Below are 23,911 nucleotides of genomic sequence, written 5' to 3' on the forward strand. Positions count from 1 at the left end.
CAGATATGGTGGCAGGGGATTCTATGAATATCACAAGCAGTTTTCTCTACAATCTGCAGCACATTTAAATTATAACAATATCATGGTTGATTGGTCTGTGCGTAACAATGCTTTATTTTGTAACATTTTTGCTAATCTTAAGCCTAACACTTGTGAACATTGTCACAGCACACTGCATCTAACAGGATTTTGTCCCTCTTTAGTTCATAAGGAAGGTACTAGGGGTACGCTCAACTATCCGACTACAAAGGGCACCAATTCTGACTTTTATGGTAGATCAATAGTAAAACATAATGGTAGACAAGTATGCAACAATTACAATGGAGAGAAAGGTTGCAATTATGCAAAGTGTTACAATCTTCACATATGTCTACTATGTAAGAAAGACCACTCACTAAATGAATGCAATGTGTCAAAAAACGAGTAAGGGCCCCAAAAAAAGTGGATTCATTAGGAATTCCTCTATCAGCTAAAAAGACAGTTGGGCCTTGTAAAGTTATTGAATACCTAGGTATATTTTTAGATTCAGAATTGATGGAAGCCCGTCTACCTTTAGAAAAAGTTAACAGAATTTGTGAGTTTATTGAGACTTTTCGCAACCGAAAACATTGTACAAAGAAAGAAATCCTCAGTCTTTTAGGGCACATGAATTTTGCTTCAAGAGTTATTTTGCATGGAAGATCCTTTGTGTCACATCTTATTGCTTTATCAACCAAAGCAAAGAAACTTCACCATAGAATACAATTAAATTTGGATTGTAGATTAGATTTGGATATGTGGTTGTTATTTTTGAAAGAATGGAATGGTGTATCTTTTTTCATTAACGACAATATAACTGAAGCCGCTGATATGGAACTATATACTGATGCTACACAAAAATCATTTGCAGGTTTTTACAAAAATCAGTGGTTCCACGGAGATTTTCCTTTAGAAGTTATGGATGAGCAAACATCTATGGCATTTTTTGAACTGTACCCCATAGTCATGGCTTGTGTTTTGTGGGGTCATAACTGGAACAGGAAGCGTATATTATTCCATTGCGACAATATGAGTACAGTTGACATTATTTCGAAAGGCAGGTCTAAAGTTAAGAGTATCATGAAACTTATGAGAAGTTGACTTTTCATGCAGCTACACACCATTTTATTATTCATGCTCAACATATTCCTGGTATTAACAATAATATTGCGGACTCTCTTTCTCGTTATCAGATGCAGAAATTCAGAATACTAGCACCGGATGCAGAAGAGATGTCAGTGCCTTGCCTATTGCCTTCCCAAATAATGATGTTTTAGAACAACAAGCACGTAATTTATAGGACTTGTCTTTATGTCGGAGAACTAAACAAACATATAGATCAGCCTTACAGAGTTTTATAACATTCATGAACATGAGCGGGATACATGGCTCCATTATGTGTTTACCTTCAATTTCTGAGGACCATTTAATTTACTTCGCAACTCATTGTAAGAATAGTAAAAATTTGCAACATGATACTATTAAAATGTATATAGCCGGAGTACGATACCATTACTTGCGCGCAGGTCTTAATGACCCTACAGCAGGAACAGAAAGACTTCCGTATATCATGCGAGGTATTAAGAAATCACAAAACAATGTTTCTAGGAACAGATTGCCTATTACTTCAGAGGTGTTAAAACGTTTATGCAACTTGTTATCAACAGGCGTTTTCTCACCGTTCATGGATCTAATGCTGCAATGTGCTTTTGTGACAGCATTCTTTGGTTTCCTTCGATGTGGAGAGTTCACTTGCAAAACTAAGGACGACTATCTGAACTGCGTTATAATTGATGATGTTGAGATCAGCCTACTACATGATCGATTTGTGCTTAAACTAAAAACATCTAAGACTGACCCTTTTCGATTAGGAGTAGAGATAACTATAAATGAAAATGATATATTTAGACCAGTGCATATTATGAACAAGTATTTGAAGTATCGCTTACAGTTGGGAGCTTTAGCAAACTTCCTTTATTTGTTGAAAGTGAACTTGATTCAAGTAGGCCATTATCCAGGGCAACATTTATTAACTATCTAAGACAGCTTTTAATACGCCTAGGTTATAAGGAAAGTGATTTCTGTGGTCACTCGTTCAGAATTGGTGCTGCTACTTCAGCGGCAGCAGCGGGAATTGAAGATCATATCATACAAACACTTGGTAGATGGTCATCGGACTGTTATATCAGATATATAAGAACTGATAAGAGAGTTATTTCTAAAGCACAACAGATAATGTGTCATTTTTGAAATTAATGTTTTGGTAATGTTGTTTATTTTTACATATGTGTTTTTTAGCATTATTATTTCTTGGGGGCTTTCATTCTTTCATTAATGAACTCATTTCATTTGGCCTTTTTAATTCCAGGGGAATCATACTCCCCCAATTCAATAATGCATCAGATAGGTTCCTGTCGAGGAACAAATAGGTAGTTTAAAGTAGTATTTTTACTACGCTGGGATCGCCCAGAAGCAATTAGGTTCATTCCTGGGGGTCGCCCCAGGAATTAGGTTCATTCCTGTCGAGGAACAAATAGGTTCATTCCTGGGGATCGCCCCAGGAACAATAGGCTCATTCCTGGGGGTCGCCCCAGGAAATAGGTTCATTCCTGGCGAGGAACAATAGGCTCATTCCTGGGGGTCGCCCCAGGAAATAGGCTCATTCCTGTCGAGGAACAATAGGTCATTCCTGTCGAGGAACAATAGGTCATTCCTGTCGAGGAACAATAGGTCATTCCTGTCGAGGAACATAGGTCATTCCTGGGGGTCGCCCCAGGAAATAGGTTCATTCCTGCCGAGGAACAATAGGCTCATTCCTGGGGATCGCCTCAGGAACAATTTTTTAAATTTATTTTTCTCATATTTTGATTAGTTTGAAATATTCATTTTTTCTCATATTTTGATAAGATTTTTAAAATTAAGCCAAATTTTTTAAGTGAATGAGTAGCCCCAAGAAAGCCAATAATGTATTATAGTGTTTATAGTCTTGCCATGTAGAAAGATATGTACTGTTATGTTACAGTTTAATATAATATTATGTGTAGATTTAGTATGTTTTGATATTTTAATAATAAACATTATTCTTAAATTGTGTTGTGTATAAAAGGAAATTTGATTTATTAAATTATAGTTTATACACAATACAATGCATCTGTTCATCAAAGATTAGCAGGCAGTATCTTAGTCTATTCTTAGGCAATTGCATAACATTTATTTTTAGATTATTAGGAATAGTGCCCTAGAGGGGGGTTAGAGTATTGTTGATGAAATTGAGAGAACGCATCGATGTATCGGATGCAAGAACAATTAGCTATCCCACCCGCCTTCCCCTACAACACCTGTGCATTAACTGGGTATTTAGTCTACAGGTCATGATTGGATAAAATATGCTATAAGTACTGAAAGAGTTATTTAGTTACAGTCAGGTCCATATAATTAAATTCTGACTAAACATTTAAGAATATTCATATAGCGGAGTAGTTGGTTTTTGTTCTCATATAAGCTGATGAGTGTTTTCCATGCATTCACTCAAGCGAAGTCGAAAATATATCTATAATTGATGTTATAAAAAGAATGATTTGAAATTGCTATATTACATTGTGAAAGATCTATTATATTTCTAGTTTGTTATTTTCAAATGTACAGGCCTTTTTAATTCCAGGGGAATCATACTCCCCCAATTCAATAATGCATCAGATAGGTTCCTGTCGAGGAACAAATAGGTAGTTTAAAGTAGTATTTTTACTACGCTGGGATCGCCCAGAAGCAATTAGGTTCATTCCTGGGGGTCGCCCCAGGAATTAGGTTCATTCCTGTCGAGGAACAAATAGGTTCATTCCTGGGGATCGCCCCAGGAACAATAGGCTCATTCCTGGGGGTCGCCCCAGGAAATAGGTTCATTCCTGGCGAGGAACAATAGGCTCATTCCTGGGGGTCGCCCCAGGAAATAGGCTCATTCCTGTCGAGGAACAATAGGTCATTCCTGTCGAGGAACAATAGGTCATTCCTGTCGAGGAACAATAGGTCATTCCTGTCGAGGAACATAGGTCATTCCTGGGGGTCGCCCCAGGAAATAGGTTCATTCCTGCCGAGGAACAATAGGCTCATTCCTGGGGATCGCCTCAGGAACAATTTTTTAAATTTATTTTTCTCATATTTTGATTAGTTTGAAATATTCATTTTTTCTCATATTTTGATAAGATTTTTAAAATTAAGCCAAATTTTTTAAGTGAATGAGTAGCCCCAAGAAAGCCAATAATGTATTATAGTGTTTATAGTCTTGCCATGTAGAAAGATATGTACTGTTATGTTACAGTTTAATATAATATTATGTGTAGATTTAGTATGTTTTGATATTTTAATAATAAACATTATTCTTAAATTGTGTTGTGTATAAAGGTTATTTTGTTGAAACATGTATCATGATTACATTTTTGTTTTTATTTTGCCGAGACATGTATCTTACATTAATGTTTATTCAAAGTATAAAATTATACGAAGCACTTGTACATCAAGAAAAAAAAATGGAAATATGATAACAATCATATGTAATGTTTTTTTACCCAAAACATTAAGATTTTTAAAAGTTACAATTGTGACATGTGTATCACTTGTTGGCTCTCAATATGTTCAGCAAAGTGGCCATTAGATTTTTTTTTAAATTTTGTTCTGTTTTGTCATTTGGTGGCTTTTTATAGCTTACTCAGTACATATGCAATATTAGTTTTGCTCATTGTTGAAGGCTGTACAGTAACCTATAGGTTACAAATACACCATTAGATTTTATGGGCGCAGCCATTTTATGAGCATAACATGGTATTCAGAATTAAGAGTATGGCTAATCCTGATTGGTCGATATGTGTGCCCGTTATTTTTATTATAAGAGACTTTGTGCACTCTGCTTTATACAAAAGGCAAAAAAATAAATATTCCATAGCCCTAACGGCACTGAGATGACTTTTCAATGCTAGGACAAGACACTTATTTTTAAGGGCAAAATTGATAGGCATGGGAGATAAGTACAAAATACGCTAAGAAAAGCTACGCAAAAAATACTGTACTAATAACTTTTCTTTGATTCTAGCAAGATTTCGTTAAAAAAACAAACTTTCTAAAGTCTGTATCTCGAAAAAGGCTACCATTGTCGCCAATTGGGAAATTAATTGTTTATTTCAATCTAATAACAGCATCAACATTTCTTTATCATAGTGCTCAAAAAGTGTCAAAAACAGTCATTTTACTTGACCGTATTTTTTGGTGACAAATGAATTATTGATTATCTAGTTTTTAAGCTATAGTTTGTTTCATATTTGTATTGTGTTTTACCTTAGAAACAAGGGTAGGCTTGACTTTTTACTTTAAAATACTGTGGAACGAATATGTCATTTTCTGAAGTGTTGATGATTTGTTCAAAAAGAGCAAGTACACGTCTAGAGTTTGTGAATATAAATCGATGTTTAAACATAACAATCTCGACCCAAGATCTGTTATCAAAACAAATTCAGCGAAAATGTACAGAAATGATCATCTTTGAATATTGAAATGTTCACACAAATAACAAACTAAAAGAATAAGAATAAGCATGCCATTTTGAAGTTAACGAACAGAAATCGATGTTAAAACACAAATATTTACACATATTCCATATTTTGAAATGCTATAGTCTGTTTCAAAAATGTACTTTTACACAAAATGGTTTCATTTAAAACTGTTGTTCAAAATTCAACGTAGTTACATATTGGATTGGTTTTGGTATCAATATTATCAGTACTTGATGATATATAAAGAATCATTGGAGAAAGTGGGCATTATCTTCAGGCCCTTTTTAGTAGTACCGCATTTACTAAAAAAAAAAAATTCAGAAAGTAATGCCAGAACAATTTGAAGATGATTTATTTGTGGCATATATATTTGTGCATCTAACGCACTATAAATTGCACGATACAAGAAAGTATTAAATACAGTATAGGTTACAATACACCATTAGATTTTGTGGGCGCAGCCATGTTATGAGCATAACATGGTATTCAAAATTAAGAGTATGGCTAATCCTGATTGGTCGATATGTGAGCCCATTATTTTTTATTATAAGAGACTTCATGTACTCTGCTTTATACAAAAGGCAAAAAAAATAATTTCCATAGCCCTAACGGCACTGAGATGACTTTCAATGCTAGGACAAGACACATATTTTTAAGGGCAAAATTGATAGGCATGGGAGAATCAGATATGTACAAAATACGCTAAGAAAAGCAACATGAACCTATATTTTTTTGGACCCAAAAATACTGTCCTAATAACTTTTCTTTGATACTAGCAAGGTTTCGTTAAAAAAAATCAACTTTCTGAAGTCTGTATCGTGAAAGAGGCTACAATTGTCACCTATGGGGAAATTAATTGTTTATTTCAATCTATAGTTCTTCATTTCTTGGTCTCTTGTGGAGAGTTGTCTCTGATGTTTGGCAATCATACCACATCTTGAGAACAAAGTATGAATTTCGTGAAATTTAGTGTGGTGTATTTCTGAATTTACATAAGAAAAGAGATTGCAGAGAGTAAGTGATAAATTGCTTAGAAATTGTCTGTTGTACTTAGGAACTTAGTATAAACTACAGTAACAGCTCAATACAACATAAATTATTCACTATTCATACAGACCATGTCTCTTTGTATCTCAAAATCCTTGGGCTTTTCTATAATATAACACTTACCTACAATAAAAAGATATTTATATGTTTATTTAAATCATGAGTAAGCACCAAGATTCTAGCTATCGACAGTAATAATCATATGCAGAGCACAGATAAACAATTTTGACACTAAATAAAATTTGAATTCAGCATAAAAGAGCTCTATTGCAATGACCCTTGGATCACAATACCTTTTTGGGTCATAGTGACCAAATTGTTGAAGTTTCTTATTTAATCCTTCAAGATGACCATTCAGAACAATGTTAACCAAAGTATTATTGTTCTTGGCCTAATAGTCATAAACTATTGTTTTTATTTCAAGGGTCTAGTTAGTCTCTCTCACTATCAAATGAGCCAGTCCATGCGAAAAGGTACAAAAACGAAAAATTTACGAAATTCTAAAAAGTGTGCATAATTATTGGTAGTAGACTTGTGATTTATAAAACACATTTACTTTCCCTCATATCATCAAGCTGTTAGCTACACGCACCTGCGAGTGTTGAGACACCCCCCCCCCCCCCCCCTAGTTTTATCATGATTTTTAGTGAATTATTTCATATATTTCAATCATTTTCAAAGTACAGTTTAAATGGCTTGATTTGCCAATTGATAACGTTAAACCTGGTAGCAGTGGGGATAAGGCTCTCGCTTACGATGCGGATATCAATGCAATCAAACTGGGCAACGGTTCGAATCCCGTGCAACTAAGGTTGATTTATATAATATTAAATAACTTAACTTAACTTAAATTTCAATTTCTAAAACACAAGATGTCATAGTTTTTGCATTTTCCCTCATGTTTTAATGTTGTCTTTCTTTCTTTAAACCTGTAGAACTGACGGAAATTATTGACTTTTGTCTCTGTAGTGTCATAATTTTTTATAGTTTCTGGTCGGTATAGCATTAGTCCGGGGAACAAATGATTTTACACTTGCTCAAATACCAAACATTCAGATATTTCTACGTCTTTTTCGGTTTTAGTTGACAAATTCGGGATAGAATTGACAATCTTATGAATGTTTACATTAATGTAATTTTTTTTCGGATAAAATCGTTTTTCAAAAATACTATAACAAACTTTGATAACGTGTCCTGTAAAGTTTACCAAAAGGACTTTTTGTACCTTTTCACATGGACTGGCTCAAATTATATAAAATCTGTACGAATATTTGATCTCATAGTTTCATAACTTTATACTTGTCATAGTATTTCCCTATTGCTCTCTCCTGTCAATCCATGTTTTATATTATGTAATATATGTTGTTAATTTTGCCATAGCATGTTTATTCATTCAATCTGGTGACATAAATTCTATATAACCTTAATGGGGGAAAAAAATGACCTTGCAAGACCCTTATAGGTAGTCAAGGTTGTTAAAACTCCACCATCAGAAAAATAAACCCAAACATTGTTAGGCCATTAAGGTTTTTTCAGGGATAAATATATTGGGGAAGGCCATTTTTACTCAGCCATGAATAAGCTTTATGCAAACTTTTTACAGATTGTGATGAAAATTTTGTACCACTTTAAAATATTTTAACAAACACCACGAGAGATGAAAATCTAATAGGAGACAAAAGTATCAAATGAAAGTGATTAACATCATCTTTTAACAAGATTTCAGTAGACAATAGTTAATCTGTTTCATTTGAACAATACTTTTTTTATGACAAACAATCAAATAAACTGTGAAAACTTGTTACAAATAATTCAATAGCTATGGCATTAGATTTAGTGTTATTGAAATTAGAGAGGACTTGCTAATTTTCATAAATGACTTTGCTGATGGAATCATTATAACGTGATTGTATTCTGGCATGAAAACTTTTTATAACCAGCATTAACACGCTTTTACAAAAATGTGAGAATATTCCTAGAAATAGTGTATTCAAAATTTCTAAACACAATTCGGAAACAATTCAAAAACATAAATCATTTATGGAAATTAATAAAATAAATTAATAATATAAGATTAAAAGTTTAGATAGAGTTCAGTTATAATTTATTATATTAAATTTCATTGTATTGCATTGTATTACATTGTATTTCATTGTATTGTATAAAATTATTGTTTGATTGTATTGCTTGACCCTTATGGGTGTAATTTTGCAATAAAGATTATTATAAAATGAATGATCTTATTAACTACAAAATTACATATTTATCCAATAACAGAAAGAGAATAATCAATGGATATAATTACAGGTTGTATTTGGTACTGGGAGATCTAGACCACCAAATTAAGGCTCACAGGAAACTCATTTTCTATTTATGAGTTAAAACTTAATTCAACAAGAATGTGTCCAAAAGTACATGGATGCCCCACTTGCACTATCTTTTTAAATGTTCAGTGCACCATTATATTGGGCTAAATACTCCAATTTGGCATTAAAATTAGAAAGATCATATCATAGGGAAAATGTGTACTAAGTTTCAAGTTGATTGGACTTCAAAATCCTTAAAAACTACCTTGACCAAAAAACTTTAACCTGAAGCGGGACAGACGGACCAAAGGACGGGCAAACAAATGAAAGAAGAACAGACCAGAAAACATAATGCCCCTCTATTATTGTAAATGGGGCATAAAAATCAATGAAAAAAGTATTAAAAATTCTAAATAAATTCATTGGTATTATTAAGACGGCAAAGTTTTTGTAGGATGCTACGAATGAAGCTTTAGACTTTAATAAATATATAAATATGACTTTGAGTAGACAACTAATGGAGCAGAAAACTGGGGATCCTAATAACTTATTTCTATATAATTTTGTAAAAACATGAGTCAAGAATAAAATTGGTTTAGATGTGACGCCTCAGGATCTGAACCTTTTTTTTAAAGATATTTAACAATTTATTATAAGAGGAGGGGAAGAGGGGGGATTTAAATACATGTACCACCTTCTTTAAAAAAAATAGCCTTAGGTGCACTAAGAAATGTCTTGGCATGGCAAACAAATATATATATATAGATATTATATATGGTTTAGGGTGGATATAAAATTGTCACTAACAATCAATTATTTGACATTGATGTCAAAGGTCAGAGGCTTTAAACAGATTTGTTGTTGTTTGGTTACAGTCTTTGTTACAAATTATTGTCTTTTTACTACTGAGTGATACTTTAGGTGTTTTGTGAAGAGCAGATTATTGCTGACCATTAAATCTGAATTTACTGAGGAATTTACCCCTGGTTTATATGGGAGTTTTGGTTAAGTCCTACAGATTATTGACAGGATGATCTTCTGTGTAAACTCAGTCCTTTCATTTCTCTCCCACATATGAATGTTTAGTCTGTCTATGTTACTTATTATAAATTCCTGATCCCGTTACAGTGAGATATCTAATAACAGTAAATAAACTTGAGGAATACCTAGTAATACAGATATTTGTCCATGGATATGTCAGGACAGAAGTAACATCTAACAGATGAATGATTAAATCAAGGACATGTATAATGCATGGAACAAATGTGTACAGGTTGAAGACAGTATTCCAGGTGACGGAAAAAAACAATTCAAGTTATTACATCTTACATGAGGAGAAAACATATCTGCAACAAATTTAGCCTTGCAGAAAGTTATTTATCAACCATATTGAGAAACCCTGTGACTGTACATGTTCTTTTATCAACTTGTACATGTATGTCACTTATTAGCTCAGAGCTAACTGTGATACTTATTTCACATCATTACCAGTCATTATAATACTATAACTTTCTGTAAGTGTACTTATTATATGGGTGCAAAGTAAAGTTAACTTGTTGACCTTGAGAACTGACCTTTTTAGACATCAATGTACAGTACAGAAACAAAATCTTTAAGTGTGAAAACGAAAGGTATACCAGTAGGTTTATATTATAATCTTATACAATACCCTAAGGCATTTGTACTAATAGATCTTATAACAGAGTAACGATAGGTAATTTGTCTTACCTCAAGAAATATTTTCCTGTCAGGTAAAATGTCCACCTAGCTTATCACCCTTTTGATAAAGAAATGTATAGTGTAATGTTATCTGTTAGCTGATTAACAAAAAAAGATGAACACTAAGTGGGAACTCAGTTATAATATCTACGATTTTCATGGTAAATCACAACTTCCTCAAATAACTACATGTTCTAGTATTACATTTTTCATCATACTCCATACCTGTAGCAATAAACAGGTAGAATTTCACAGATCCTCAAATAACTACATATATTACATTGTTCAATTCACTTAAGGTTCCACTAGCAGTGAAAAGGTGGATATAACAGATCCTCAAAATACTGTCATTTTATTGAAGGATCTCAGTCCCTGTAGTAATGAACAGATCTTTAAATGACTATCATTAAATTCAATTTGCTCGATCCCTGAGGCAATGGAAAGGGGGTTCAACACATCTTCAAATGACTATCATTCTATTCAATTTTCTCGATCCCTGATCCTCAAATAGCTATTACATTGTTTAATGTACTTAAATTCCCTGAAATGACTATGAGTTTATTAAATGTACTCAATCCCTGTAGCAATAAACAAGGGGGCCTAACAGTTTCTCAAAGGACTATCTCTTTATTCAATGTTCTCGGTTGCCTGTAGCAATGAAGAAGGGGTTTCCTCAGGTCTTCAACTAACTCACTTTATCTAATGTACTCCATCCCTGTACCAATTAAGAGGGGGATTCCCTAGACCGTCAAAGTACATGATAACACACTGAAAAGGCAAATAAGCTGAAAAATATTTTTAATTACTTCTTGAAAAAGGAGGGGTTCAAGATCATCAGAAGAAGTCAAGTTGGTCAAATTGAAAAGATTCCTTTCCAAAATTAAGAAGGCTAAGGATAAGTGGACTTTTGTTTCAATTGAAACATAAAGTTAGTCCTTCAATTTTGTTGAACAGCTTGGCAATCAAAAGTACTTCAAGGAGAGAATTTCCAGGGTTCATAATAGCATGGTATCAACAGGACATTGAAAATAAACTTTGACATGGTCCTTAACAATCTGACTGATGATAAATCAACACCTACTGCCACTATAAAATCACTTGTCTACTGGTATCAAATCTAGGTAATAGAAAACAATGAATCTTATCATTAACAAATCATGTAAACAAGTCTGTCCTTGGTAATAATATAAACATGTTGATGTTTACTACACAAGTGGTCATTTGCATTTTCTGTCAAAAGTCTGTTAGTTATCAAGAAGCCGATTCCATTAACTATGTCACACACACACAGAAGGAAAAACCTAAAGGTTCTGGACCCTAAAATATTTACCACTATATTGGTTATTTGAAAAATCAGGATAATGCCCCACTTGTGGATATATATTCTGCAAATTCAGCATTTTTTCAGTTTTGAAAGGGACACAACTCATGAACAATGAGAGTGAAGTCACCAATAAACTAGATCTGTAGGATGGTATTATAAGCATTGTATATAAATTCAAATTATTTTGTTGAGGCAATTTTTTACTGAACTGTAAACTATATATATGCTCATGAGAATCATAACATAATACAGTTGTATGGACTGTACATTTTCTAGTCTTATAGAGATCTATAGAGTCTTATCTCACACTTTTTCAGTATTTGGTGTTTGAATTTGGCATTTACCTCAAACCTTTGCCAGATTTCAATATTCTGGGTAAATATTGTATCAAAATTGGCAGCGTCAGCAAATGTTTTACATATTCACCATCCAATATAGAAATTTCAAATTATGGAAAAATATAAGTCTTTTGTGTTAATAGACCTGTTACAGACCCAGTCTTTGTCAAATCATATCATGCATTCAAAGACCTACTGTTATATTCATAAAATGTATGTCTTGGGGCATTATGTGCATATCAGGTGCACTATGACCTGCTGTGATATTTGGTTTATGCATCAGTAATCTATAACACTGTGAACTTGTTCAGTGAAAGTTCTAGAGTTATTTTAATGATAGAAAACAGATGATGACAAATGATCCTGAATCAAACAGTATAATTAATCAGATGTTTAGATTTCTATCTTTTTGTAATTTATATCCCATCTTTTCTCTTAATGAAAATGAGATACTATTTCTTGATGCATTGGTTGAATGTAGTATTGATTCTTTAATACAATGGAAAGTTATGTACACCAACAGATTATGGTCAGAAACATTTGGTTAACGTAGGTGTACTGATTGATGATTGTCACATGATATATATTAGTTTCAGCTGATGTATCAAAACTCATTTATTTTTGGCACCCAAAGGAACAGTAACAATCATAAATAGTGACTAAAGACACATGGAAAGAAAAACAACAAAACGAAAACACTTTATGAAAAATTATCAAATGTCTTTGAAGAAAGAACATTTACTCTCCAGTAACTTGTTATCATTCAGGTCAAGATCTTGCACCCATAAAACATGAGGTCAGTGTCTTTTTTAAATTGACTAGGTGATAGGTCAAGGTCGGGCAATAACATGTATAGGTGTGACCACAGCATCTTACTCATTTGATTATGGTCCCACAGTCCCATTATAATATATCCAAAATTTGGTACATTTAAGATATTACAAATATAATTTTAGTAAACTGCTTTTTGACCTTGCATTTTTCACAAGACATAATGTCATAGCTTAATAACACTAGGAAGCTATAGGTCTTTAGAGTTCATTGCAAATATCAGATAATGTTTGGATCTTATCCAACAGTTGAATGATTTTATCTGAAGCAGCTGCCTAATAAACCTGTGGAGTAAAATTAAAACTATTAGAGGGAAGTCTGTAGATAAGCAGATGAAGACAGAGTGGTAGCTGAAGAATTAATTTCACACTGTTTTAAACTTTTTACAGCAGTCTCAAGGAAGGTAAACTGCTGGATATACATGATATATTCTATAAAAATTTTATAAAAACAAATCCAATGTTATTCCCTTTAAACCTTTTCTTATTTTTTATCTAAAAACCATGAAAACTAAACAAAAATTTTGATTTACCTTGTGATATTTATGAACAAACCTTTTTGCATGAACTTGAGAATGCTACATTAAATTATTATTCCATTGCTGTATGTAGACTATGAATATTTCATGTATATATATTATTTAGCAGAAATATATTGAAAAATAAATGTCAAAAATTGTGTACATTTTAAAAAATCTATCACAATAAGCAATAAAATAAAATTTATGTTTGAAATGTTTCCTCATTACATTTAATGACCTATTGTTTATAACAAACTGTGCTAGCTCAACACATCAGGGACCTCAATTTCATTTATTTTCATAAGACAGAGTTCATTCAGCTGTGTACATTGATGCAATAAAATATCTGAATTTGTTTTTGTTGATCTTTTGTATCAAAGAACATTTATATTAAACAAAAAAATCAACAAGCATTCAATAGAAATTGAATAAAAATGATATTTTCAAGAAATTTTTAATGTCCATTTGGGAGGACACCTTCTGTAAAAATGAATCAACCAGAAGAAAACTTGTATTTGATCTGTAGACTCTTATGATATGACTGTATACCAAAAGTCTAATGATTTGATACAGGCATTACAAAAAAAGATGTGGGTAAAACAGGTTATAAAACAGTTTTCTATTTCCAAGGGCAACAACTTTGGCAAAAAAACTGTCAACCGAAGGAAATTCAAAGTACTTCTGTAATGATATTACTGTGACTCTTTACCAAATATTAAAACAATTGATTCAGACATTTCAGAAAACAGTACCCCCTTTGACCTTAGCTGCAGGTAACTAATAAATGGGGGTGTAGATAATTCATAAATTAAAATCCCATAGAACTTTGGTTTAGTTACCAGTATGGTAGAATGTCTTTCTTTCTTTTATTACCTTGGTATGTTGTTGTTGGATAAATATTCACAAGGTGGAGGCACTTATGAGAGCCAATATTTGGCCCCCTAAAAAATAGTACTTTCAAAATATATGTCAGTTCTACATGTTCTATGGGATAATAAATAAGATTATAACATTTGAAGTACATCTCAGATATTTGATTGACACAACAAATATTTTGTCGCAAAATACCTTTTGGGGTAAAGCTGTGGTTAATATAAGTAATTATCAATGACAAGATCTAGATCTAGACATGATCCTATTTTTTGCAGTTTCATCAGTTCTAATATTATCAAGGGTATGAATGCTGACTTTACAGTTAGATATCAAACAGTCATTTTCAGCTTCCACCAGCATTTAATTGGTTGAAATTTTACTGTGATTTGTTGGATGTCACAAAAAAATCATTGTTAATGTTATTTTTGGAAAAAAATTAGAGTGATTCCTCAAAATCAGTTGATTCAAAAGAACATGCACATTTTATTGTCATGCACCAAAAATTACTGTAGAGGTCATTTGGCGTGAATTTTTACCAATATTCATCATGAAGGTACCCCAATTACCCTCAAAGTGCTAAATATAAGTAAATTGAAATGTACCATTTAAACCCAAAATTTTCTTCTTGTTCATCTTTAAAATTCTCTTATGTACACATCTTACTTTTACAACACTTACAAAAATAGGATTCTAAGGACCTGAATATCCTCAGCTAAGAGCTTTAGGCAACATCAATGTTTTAAATGATTATCACTTTGAAATATTTCTCAGGTAATATTTCAGTAACTAAATAATAAAGGATGTATATTTAAATAAAAAAAAGTATGTTGCAAAAGCCGATTTTAGTCGGACAATAAAACATAATAAAAAGGAGACTGTTTACCCTAAAAACTAGTGATAGTTTGAACATGTTGAAGTCCAAATACATTTACAATACACTTCTTTAAAATGTCAGCTCACAAAGTTAGTTTTATACTTTTTACATGTTCAATTTTTTATTATATAGCGTTTTTGATTTTTTTTTAACTGCACTCCTCAGTTTTGGAGTAAAGAGACCTGATCCAACAAAAATAATCAAAGGAAAGTATTAGAACAATAAGGAAATCATTTGACCAAATTATACACAGATCTATACAAAGGAAAGAATAACATGACAAACAAAGGAGGAAAAGTTCATGTTATTTATAAACTTACCACATCCATACTAGACATACTGGAGGTCTTACAATAATTGATCTGTTTAAATCAGAGGCAAAAATATCCAAGAATATATACCACTATAAATTCAAATAAAGCTGATCATGTGTACAAGGCTGATCACTGGAAGCACATGTTTACTTTCAATGGTTCACTGCTCACAGGGAGAATCTCAAAGTTCTATCTGAACAATGGGAGCAATCATGTAAACATATTTCTATTGTCCCAATAATAGATTAATATTCCCACTAGAGTTGATCATTACTTCAGGGTGAAATAATATATTTCCTGTTATGAAAAACTTATTTACCAAAAGTTAAAAACATTAGCCCACCTTGTCCCCTGAGATTAATGCTTATGATATTATATTGTAGATGCTTATTACTGTGAAAATCAATATATCACCATTCTACCAGTATTATTTACATAAATGATTAAAGAATGAATGTTTATTGCTTTATTACATTAATTCGTGTAATGAGAAAACTAGCAATGATTTTCATGGATGTCTTTGCATCCTGTACTATATAAATAAGGGATAAGGGATATGGTATGCTATTATTGCAAAAAAGAGAACTATTACTTAAATCAAGACTAATGAACAGTGGTGTGAACATCCCATTTCACTGTGAAGGGCCTTCAACACTGAAGAAAACCAATACTATAATGTATAAGCAATAAAAGGTCATGATTTTTTTTCAAAAATATTAAAATCAAAAAGTGACAACCTGATTTTCAAGAAATATTGCAAACATGCAAGAAACAAAAAGTAAGAATTGGAGCATTGTATAAAATTTAAGCTAGTCAATACTGCATCTTTTTTATTTTAATAAATTTGAAATTCAAACATTTTGGTTCTTTGTTCAAACTCATCCATATCTTTCATTCATAAGTTAAATCATTTGGCAGAACTACAGAACAATTCTTAGCCAGGAAGATCTAACAAGGATATTAATTTGGTTGGTCCTTTACAAATAGTATAAATGATGGTATGATGTCCACTATGTATCATGAATGACTGCATGTGTACTTGCCAACTCATTCATTCTTATTCTACTAATCAAAATTCAAAAAGCAAAAAGGAAATGAAAACAGAAAAACAGAAAAACTAAACAGCACCATATCTGTATACATGGGAAAACCAGACACATGAATCTATACAAATGATTTGTGAACCATCAATTTATTGACTGTAGAAATACAATCAAGTGCATAGAAAAACTTTTTTTTATACTATAGTCATTTATGTAATATCAAATATGAACTGTATATAATGTCTAGAATTATTCTCCATTTTTCATAATTTTTCACTGACTCAAATGTTTTTCACTCAGATAAACAATCCCAATGAAATACAGTGCTATGTCCATGTGCTTGGCTTACAAATGTCAATGCTTGGGGTACAAGGATCTGACAAAGTCCCTGTTCTACTTTCTGTTCTGATAACTGCAATGTCATCCATTAGAATTCCAGAATTTGTTTAAGTTGGTCAGTACAACATAACCTAATAAATAAATGAAACTCTTCAAAATAAAAAGTATCGGTAGAACACATTGTTGTCAGATCATTGAAAGCAAAGCTTGGTTTCTGCTTTAATCTCTAAATAACTGGCAAACATATGCCAACATTGGTCATATGCAAACAACAATAATATAAATCAAAGAAATAAACATTACATATTTGGGAGAAGAGTTCCCTTTGTTGCCTTAATTGGTTAATTGGCTGTTATCTTTTTTTTTTTTTTTTTTACAGCAAACAATTATCTCTACACCAGAGCCAATTTCAATTACTAGTCTAGCCTTTTATTAACGGCCTTTTAGCAAACATGAATACAGATTAGGCAAAGTTCTCCTGTTTGTGTTTAACAAAGTAGAGTTTAAATCCACCCATTTAAGATGAAAAATTGCAAGAAATGTGGAGTTATCTCCCATAAACTAAGATATCTATGGATAATGTTTAAGTAGAGTAGAGTTATCCCCCATTTATAATGCAATATAATTTTGCAAGCAATATATAAGTATATCATTTTTTTCTCTCTGTTTTGGGGTTTTTAATTATTACAGTAAAACAATACAATGTAGAGTTAATTATAAAAACTCATGATGACATGGCAAGGTTCAAGTAATCACAATAATATATGTTTGATAAAAACAGTAATATAACAGTTAATAAAGACAACAGTCTAACCATACTGTTTTTCATCACTTGTACTAGGAAATTAGTCTCTTTAACTCACAAAAATAATATTCAGCTATTTTGAAGTAAAATCAAATTATAAACTGGATAATATTACATGCCTGTTCCATGTCAGGAGCCTGTTATTCAGTGGTTGTCATTTATTGCTGTGTTACATATTTATTTTTCGTTTATTAATTTGTACATAAAAGATGCCATTTGTTTTCTTGTTTTAATTGTTTTACATTTGTCTGTTAGGGGCATTTTACAGCTGACTATGCAGTAAGGGCTTTAGTAATATTTTGTTGAAGGCCATATGCTGACATATAGTTGTTAATTTCTGTGTCATTTGGTCTCTGGTGGAGAGTTGTCTCATTAGCAATCATATCACACCTTTTCTTAATACTTTAATGTTTTGATGAAAGAAAATGTCTAAAGATTTACATAGGACGAAAAGTAAACACATTCTGAAATGCAAATTTTATTACTGTTCCGAAATTGATCCAGTTTAATAGGTTCTGAGTTTTTATGTAGCAATGATCTGTTGTAAAAATAATAATAAATATTGTTAAAATCATCACATGATACCAAATTTTAGGAATCTCCAATTTGTAGTTATAGAGAAAAATAGGACAAAACTTTTAATGGACAAACAGACATTCTAAAGAAAGAAAAGACAGATAGTGTATCTCAATACAGAAAAAACACTTTGATTTTAAGTGCATTTGTATGTCTACAGTGAGGCAAAAATTAAAGCAACACAAAGTGAAAATAAATATATATATTTCAATATCAGCATACAAACTGTAAATAAGCATTAGTTTTCTATATCCAGGAAAGGTGTCAAATTACAAAAACTGTGTTAAGTTGAGTCTACAATTATGGACTAATAATCAAACATTTTACCTTGCTTGACTCACTTATCATCTGAAACTGAATGTGGTTTTATAAAATTAGTATTGCTGACTAAAATTCAGTTAGAGTTATCTCTCTTACTCCCAGAAGAACTTTCTCTCAACTAACCTAAGTGGTAATATTAAGGTAATAATTTTTAAATCCTCCATTGTGTATATCAATTAACTCTGTCACAATATTTTGCATTCATTATCACATTTAGCAGACAAGACCTTTTTACTTGTCTTTGCAATATTTGAAAACTGATTACTGACAATAACCATGACTTTGAGAGTTTCTTCAAAAGTCAATCCAGCTTGGACTATAACACTGTACTTTGAATTCAAGACATATACAGACATAAATAAAGTTTCTAATGCATTTAGTACTGACATAAAGAACTTTAAACTCAAGACATACCGTTATACTAATATGAATAAAGTTTCTTATGCATGTTAACTGTACTTAATGTACTCAAGACATAAATTGACATACATCAAATCAACTTTGTTGTTCTGTATTTACCAATGACATACTGTAATTTGTACTCAAGACATATATTGACATACATTAACTTTGTATTTAGCACCGACATACTGTATTTTGTACTCAAGACATGTAATGGCATAAATCTAGTTTTTAACTTTTTTCTTCTTTATGAATATCATGACATAAGACCAATTTCTAAAAATACTGTTTTATTAGTCAAGTACACACTTTTGGAGTGTAGACAAACATAAGGTTTTCACAACATCATGAAAATAATCTTGTTACTAACATACAAAGAAATTTAGTATGTAATACAGCTGCAAATAGTTTTTGTATTATGTTGTATCGTCTAGGATGATTTTCAGTTTGGACAAATAATGGTTAAACATCATTATAAATATAAAATTAAGAAGATGTTGTATGATTGTCATTGACACAAGGTATCCATCAAAGACAAAAGAACAAAGAACAACTAATGGTCACCTTAAAGCTGACATGTTTTTTAATGAGGGTAATTGGGGATAAACTTAAAAAGAGCCTGCATGTTTATCAATGAAAGTCCTTAGGGATCAACAATATGACCACAAATCTTCAATACAAGATGTCAGCTGTTAAAATATAAGATGTTCTCACAATATAAAACTAGAGGCTCTAAAGAGCCTGTGTCGCTCACCTTGGTCTATGTGAATATTAAACAAAGGAAGCAGATGGATTCATGACAAAATTGTGTTTTGGTGATGGTGATGTGTTTGTACATCTTACTTTACTGAACATTCTTGCTACTTACAATTATCTCTATCTATAATGAACTTGGCCCAGTAGTTTCAGTGGAAAATGTTAGTTAAAATTTACAAATTTTATGAAAATTGTTAAAAATTGACTATAAAGGACAATAACTACTTAGGGATCAATTGACCATTTCCGTCATGTTGACTTATTTGTAAATCTTACTTTGCTTAACATTATTAATGTTTACAGTTTATCTCTATCTATAATAATATTCAAGATAATAATGACCTGTTAAACAAGTCTACTCGATGTCAGATTTGCTCTAAATGCTTTGGTTTTTGAGTGATAAGCCAAAAACTGCATTTTACCCCGATGTTCTACTTTTAGCCATGGCGGCCATCTTGGTTGGTTGGCCAGGTCACTGGACACAATTTTTTAACTAGATACCCCAATGATGATTGTGGTCAAGTTTGGTTTAATTTGGCCCAGTAGTTTCAGAGGAGAAGATTTTTGTAAAAGATGACTAAGATTTACGAAAAATGGTTAAAAATTGTCTATAAAGGGCAATAACTCCTAAAGGGGTCAACAGACCATTTCGGTCCTGTTGACTTATTTGTAGATCTTACTTTACTGAACATTTTTGCTGTTTACAGTTTATCTCTATCTATGATAATATTCAAGATAATAACCAACAAGAGTGCACACGCTGAAATGTCTCGCCTTCTGTACTAATCATTGATATTATGTTGATAGTCCTAAGTATAAAGCTTTATTACAACTGTCTCATAAACTTAACATTAACCTAGATAACTAAACAAAGACCAACGAACCATGAAAATGAGGTCAAAGACAGATGAACCATGCCAGGCAGACATGTACAGCTAACAATGCTTCTATACAACATATATAGTTGACCTATAACTTATAGTTTAAGAAAAATAGACCAAAACACAAAAACTTAACACTGTGCAATGAACCGTGAAAATGAGGTCACAGTCAAAGAAACCTGCGCTACTGACATAAAGATCATAAAATATTTCCATACACCAAATATAGTTGACCTATGGCATATAGTATTAGATAAAAAGACCAAAACTCAAAAACTTGACTTTGACCACTGAACCATGAAAATGAGGTCAAGGTCACATGACATCTGCCCGCTAAACATGTACACCTTACAATCATTCCATACAACAAATATAGTAGACCTATTGCATATAGTATGAAAAAAACAGACCAAAACACAAAAATTTAACTATAACCACTGAACCATGAAAATGAGGTCAAGGTTACATGACATCTGCCCGTTAGACATGTACACCTTACAATCATTCCATACAACAAATATAGTAGACCTATTGCATATAGTATGAAAAAAACAGACCAAAACACAAAAATTTAACTATAACCACTGAACCATGAAAATGAGGTCAAGGTCAGATGACACCTGCCAGTTGGACATGTACACCTTACAGTCCTTCCATACACCGCATATACTAGCCCTATTGCTTATAGTATCTGAGATATGGACTTGACCACCAAAACTTAACCTTGTTCACTGATCCATGAAATAAGGTCGAGGTCAAGTGAAAACTGTCTGACAGACATGAGGACCTTGCAAGGTACGCACATATCAAATATAGTTATCCTATTACTTATAATAAGAGAGAATTCAACATTACAAAAAATCTGAACTTTTTTTTCAAGTGGTCACTGAACCATGAAAATGAGGTCAAGGACATTGGACATGTGACTGACGGAAACTTCGTAACATGAGGCATCTATCTACAAAGTATGAAGCATCCAGGTCTTCCACCTTCTAAAATATAAAGCTTTTAAGAAGTAAGCTAACACCGCCGCCGCCGCTGCCGCCGTCGGATTACTATCCCTATGTCGAGCTTTCTGCAACAAAAGTTGCAGGCTCGACAAAAACAGCAAAATTTCCTTAAAATTACCAATTCAGGGGCAGCAACCTATCAATGGGTTGTCCGATTCATCTCAAAATTTTAGGGCAGATAGATCTTGACCTGATTAACAATTGTAACCCTGTCAGATTTGCTCTAAATGCTTTGGTTTTTGAGTTATAAGCCAAAAACTGCATTTTACCCCTATGTTCTATTTTTAGCCCTGGTGGCCATCTTGGTTGGTTGGCCGGGTCACCGGACACAATTTTGAAACTAGATACCCTAATAATGCTTGTGGCCAAGTTTGGTAAAAATTGGCCCAGTAGTTTCAGAGGAGAAGATTTTTGTAAAAGCTAACGAAGGACACCAGACGCCAATTGATGAGAAAAGCTCACTTGGCCCTTTGGGCCAGGTCAGCTAAAAAGAAGAAGATATGGTATGATTGCCAATGAAACAACTGTCCACAAGAGACCAAAATGAAACAGACGTTAACAACTATAGGTCACGGTACGGTCTTCAACAATGAGCAAAGCCCATAAGTTTGTTTAAGAAAGGGAAGAAAAGCAACAAGTCACCGACATTGTCGATTGGGTAACATAATAACAAAGGTTACATAAACTTCATGGGTTATTTTATAAAAAATCTCTACAAATGATACTTCTGGGAAGAACTGACTACTGACTGTTTATGTTCTGACTTGGTAAAGACACTTTCAAATGCAGGTGGTAGGTTGAACTTTGTGAAGGTAACAATGTGCCAAACCTCCCACTCAAATGACAGATATTTCCAATCATGTATATTAGAGTCCCTAATATAAGTGGCTGCGTATTGCATAGTATCATTAACCAAGATAAAAATGCATCCTGAAACAACATGTACATTCCATCCTCATTACATGGTACTGATAATTGGACAGGTATGATAATACACAACTAACTGTCTGGCATACTGTGATTAATACCATTTGTCACATTCTAGACCCTGTGACTACTGTGGTTCTAAACAAATGGTTTTCAGAACAAGGTATTCTACCAATGCTTAAAAAAGGTAACCATCTCTAATCTTAAAATTTTAGTTTCAAAGGAATGCACAAATGTTAATTTGCAACCAAACCATACCTTCTCCATTAGTATTTTTATGTTACATAACAATTTTAATTTCTGCTAATTGGAGGAATTTCTATATATATATCAGATTTAATGGTCAATTTGGCACCAAACCGTACTGTCTTGGTTGGTATTTTTGTGTTATATAATAATTTGGCAAACAAATACATAAAAATGCTGTAGATGTTCTCTTATCTAATGGTTTGTTTTAGATATAGTTATTAGCCATATCTTATGTACATCTTTTAATAAAGCATGTTTTCAGAAGATGTTTTTTTAACTTGTTATTCAAAATTTTATCTTTGGAAATTTCCAGCTTTATAGCTTCTACAATTAGCACAGATTTGAACAGTTTATTAGACTATATGGTATGCACATATGGGTTTTGCTCATTGTTGAAGGCAGTTGTGAACTATAGTTATTAATGTCTGTGTCATTTGGTATCTTGTGAAGAGATGTCTCATTGGCATTTTTTTTTATTTCCCAAATTACAGGGCCCATAAAGGGCATAAAATCAGATACAATTGATTTACATAATTAGTAACAACAACAATAATAGAGGCATATACATATATATTTGGAATATAAGCATTGGTCAGAATCCTCAGTCAGAATCAAGCTAAAAACCACATATATATTGTGAATAAAAGAATAATAAAATTACATTATATATGTATTTATTCTCAAATTATTTACTTGACTTAGTGTCAGTATTCATACCTAATCTCCTTAATTCAAAACAGTCACAACTATAACAGCCCAGTTTTTCCATAAGTGTAACATTTTCTTGGGTCAAAAGCCATAAAAATTTAGAGGTTTTATTTAAATTTATAAAATTACATGTATAACAATTGTTAGAAATAAAGGTTTTACCACATCTTCTTTTTTATAAATGAAAAAA

At 32.2% G+C, this 23,911-nt stretch overlaps 1 protein-coding gene and 1 long non-coding RNA gene across 19 annotated transcripts in view; one reads left to right on the plus strand and one right to left on the minus strand.

The window, feature by feature from the left end:
• The window catches only part of LOC139510331 (5'-AMP-activated protein kinase subunit gamma-1-like), a 183,020-nt gene that overhangs the window by 84,356 nt on the left and 74,753 nt on the right, over window positions 1-23,911 (minus strand). For 7 of the 18 annotated variants that reach the window (XM_071296860.1, XM_071296859.1, XM_071296856.1 and 4 more), the window contains one exon: window positions 18,795-18,821. The exons of 7 other annotated variants lie outside the window; for them this stretch is intronic. In XM_071296860.1, the coding sequence (XP_071152961.1) occupies window positions 18,795-18,821 (27 nt within the window). Of the gene's footprint in view, window positions 1-10,639; window positions 10,661-15,710; window positions 15,899-18,794; window positions 18,822-23,911 lie in introns of those variants that run through there. 4 more of the 18 variants (XM_071296872.1, XM_071296869.1, XM_071296868.1 and 1 more) reach the window with 4 other exon arrangements.
• On the plus strand, window positions 1,374-4,399 carry LOC139510334 (uncharacterized). Its single transcript, XR_011661873.1, has 2 exons — window positions 1,374-2,801; window positions 3,969-4,399. It is a non-coding gene; the product is annotated as an uncharacterized lncRNA (long non-coding RNA).

This window comes from Mytilus edulis, chromosome 2 (assembly GCF_963676685.1).
Source record: "Mytilus edulis chromosome 2, xbMytEdul2.2, whole genome shotgun sequence".
NCBI lineage: Eukaryota > Metazoa > Mollusca > Bivalvia > Mytilida > Mytilidae > Mytilus > Mytilus edulis.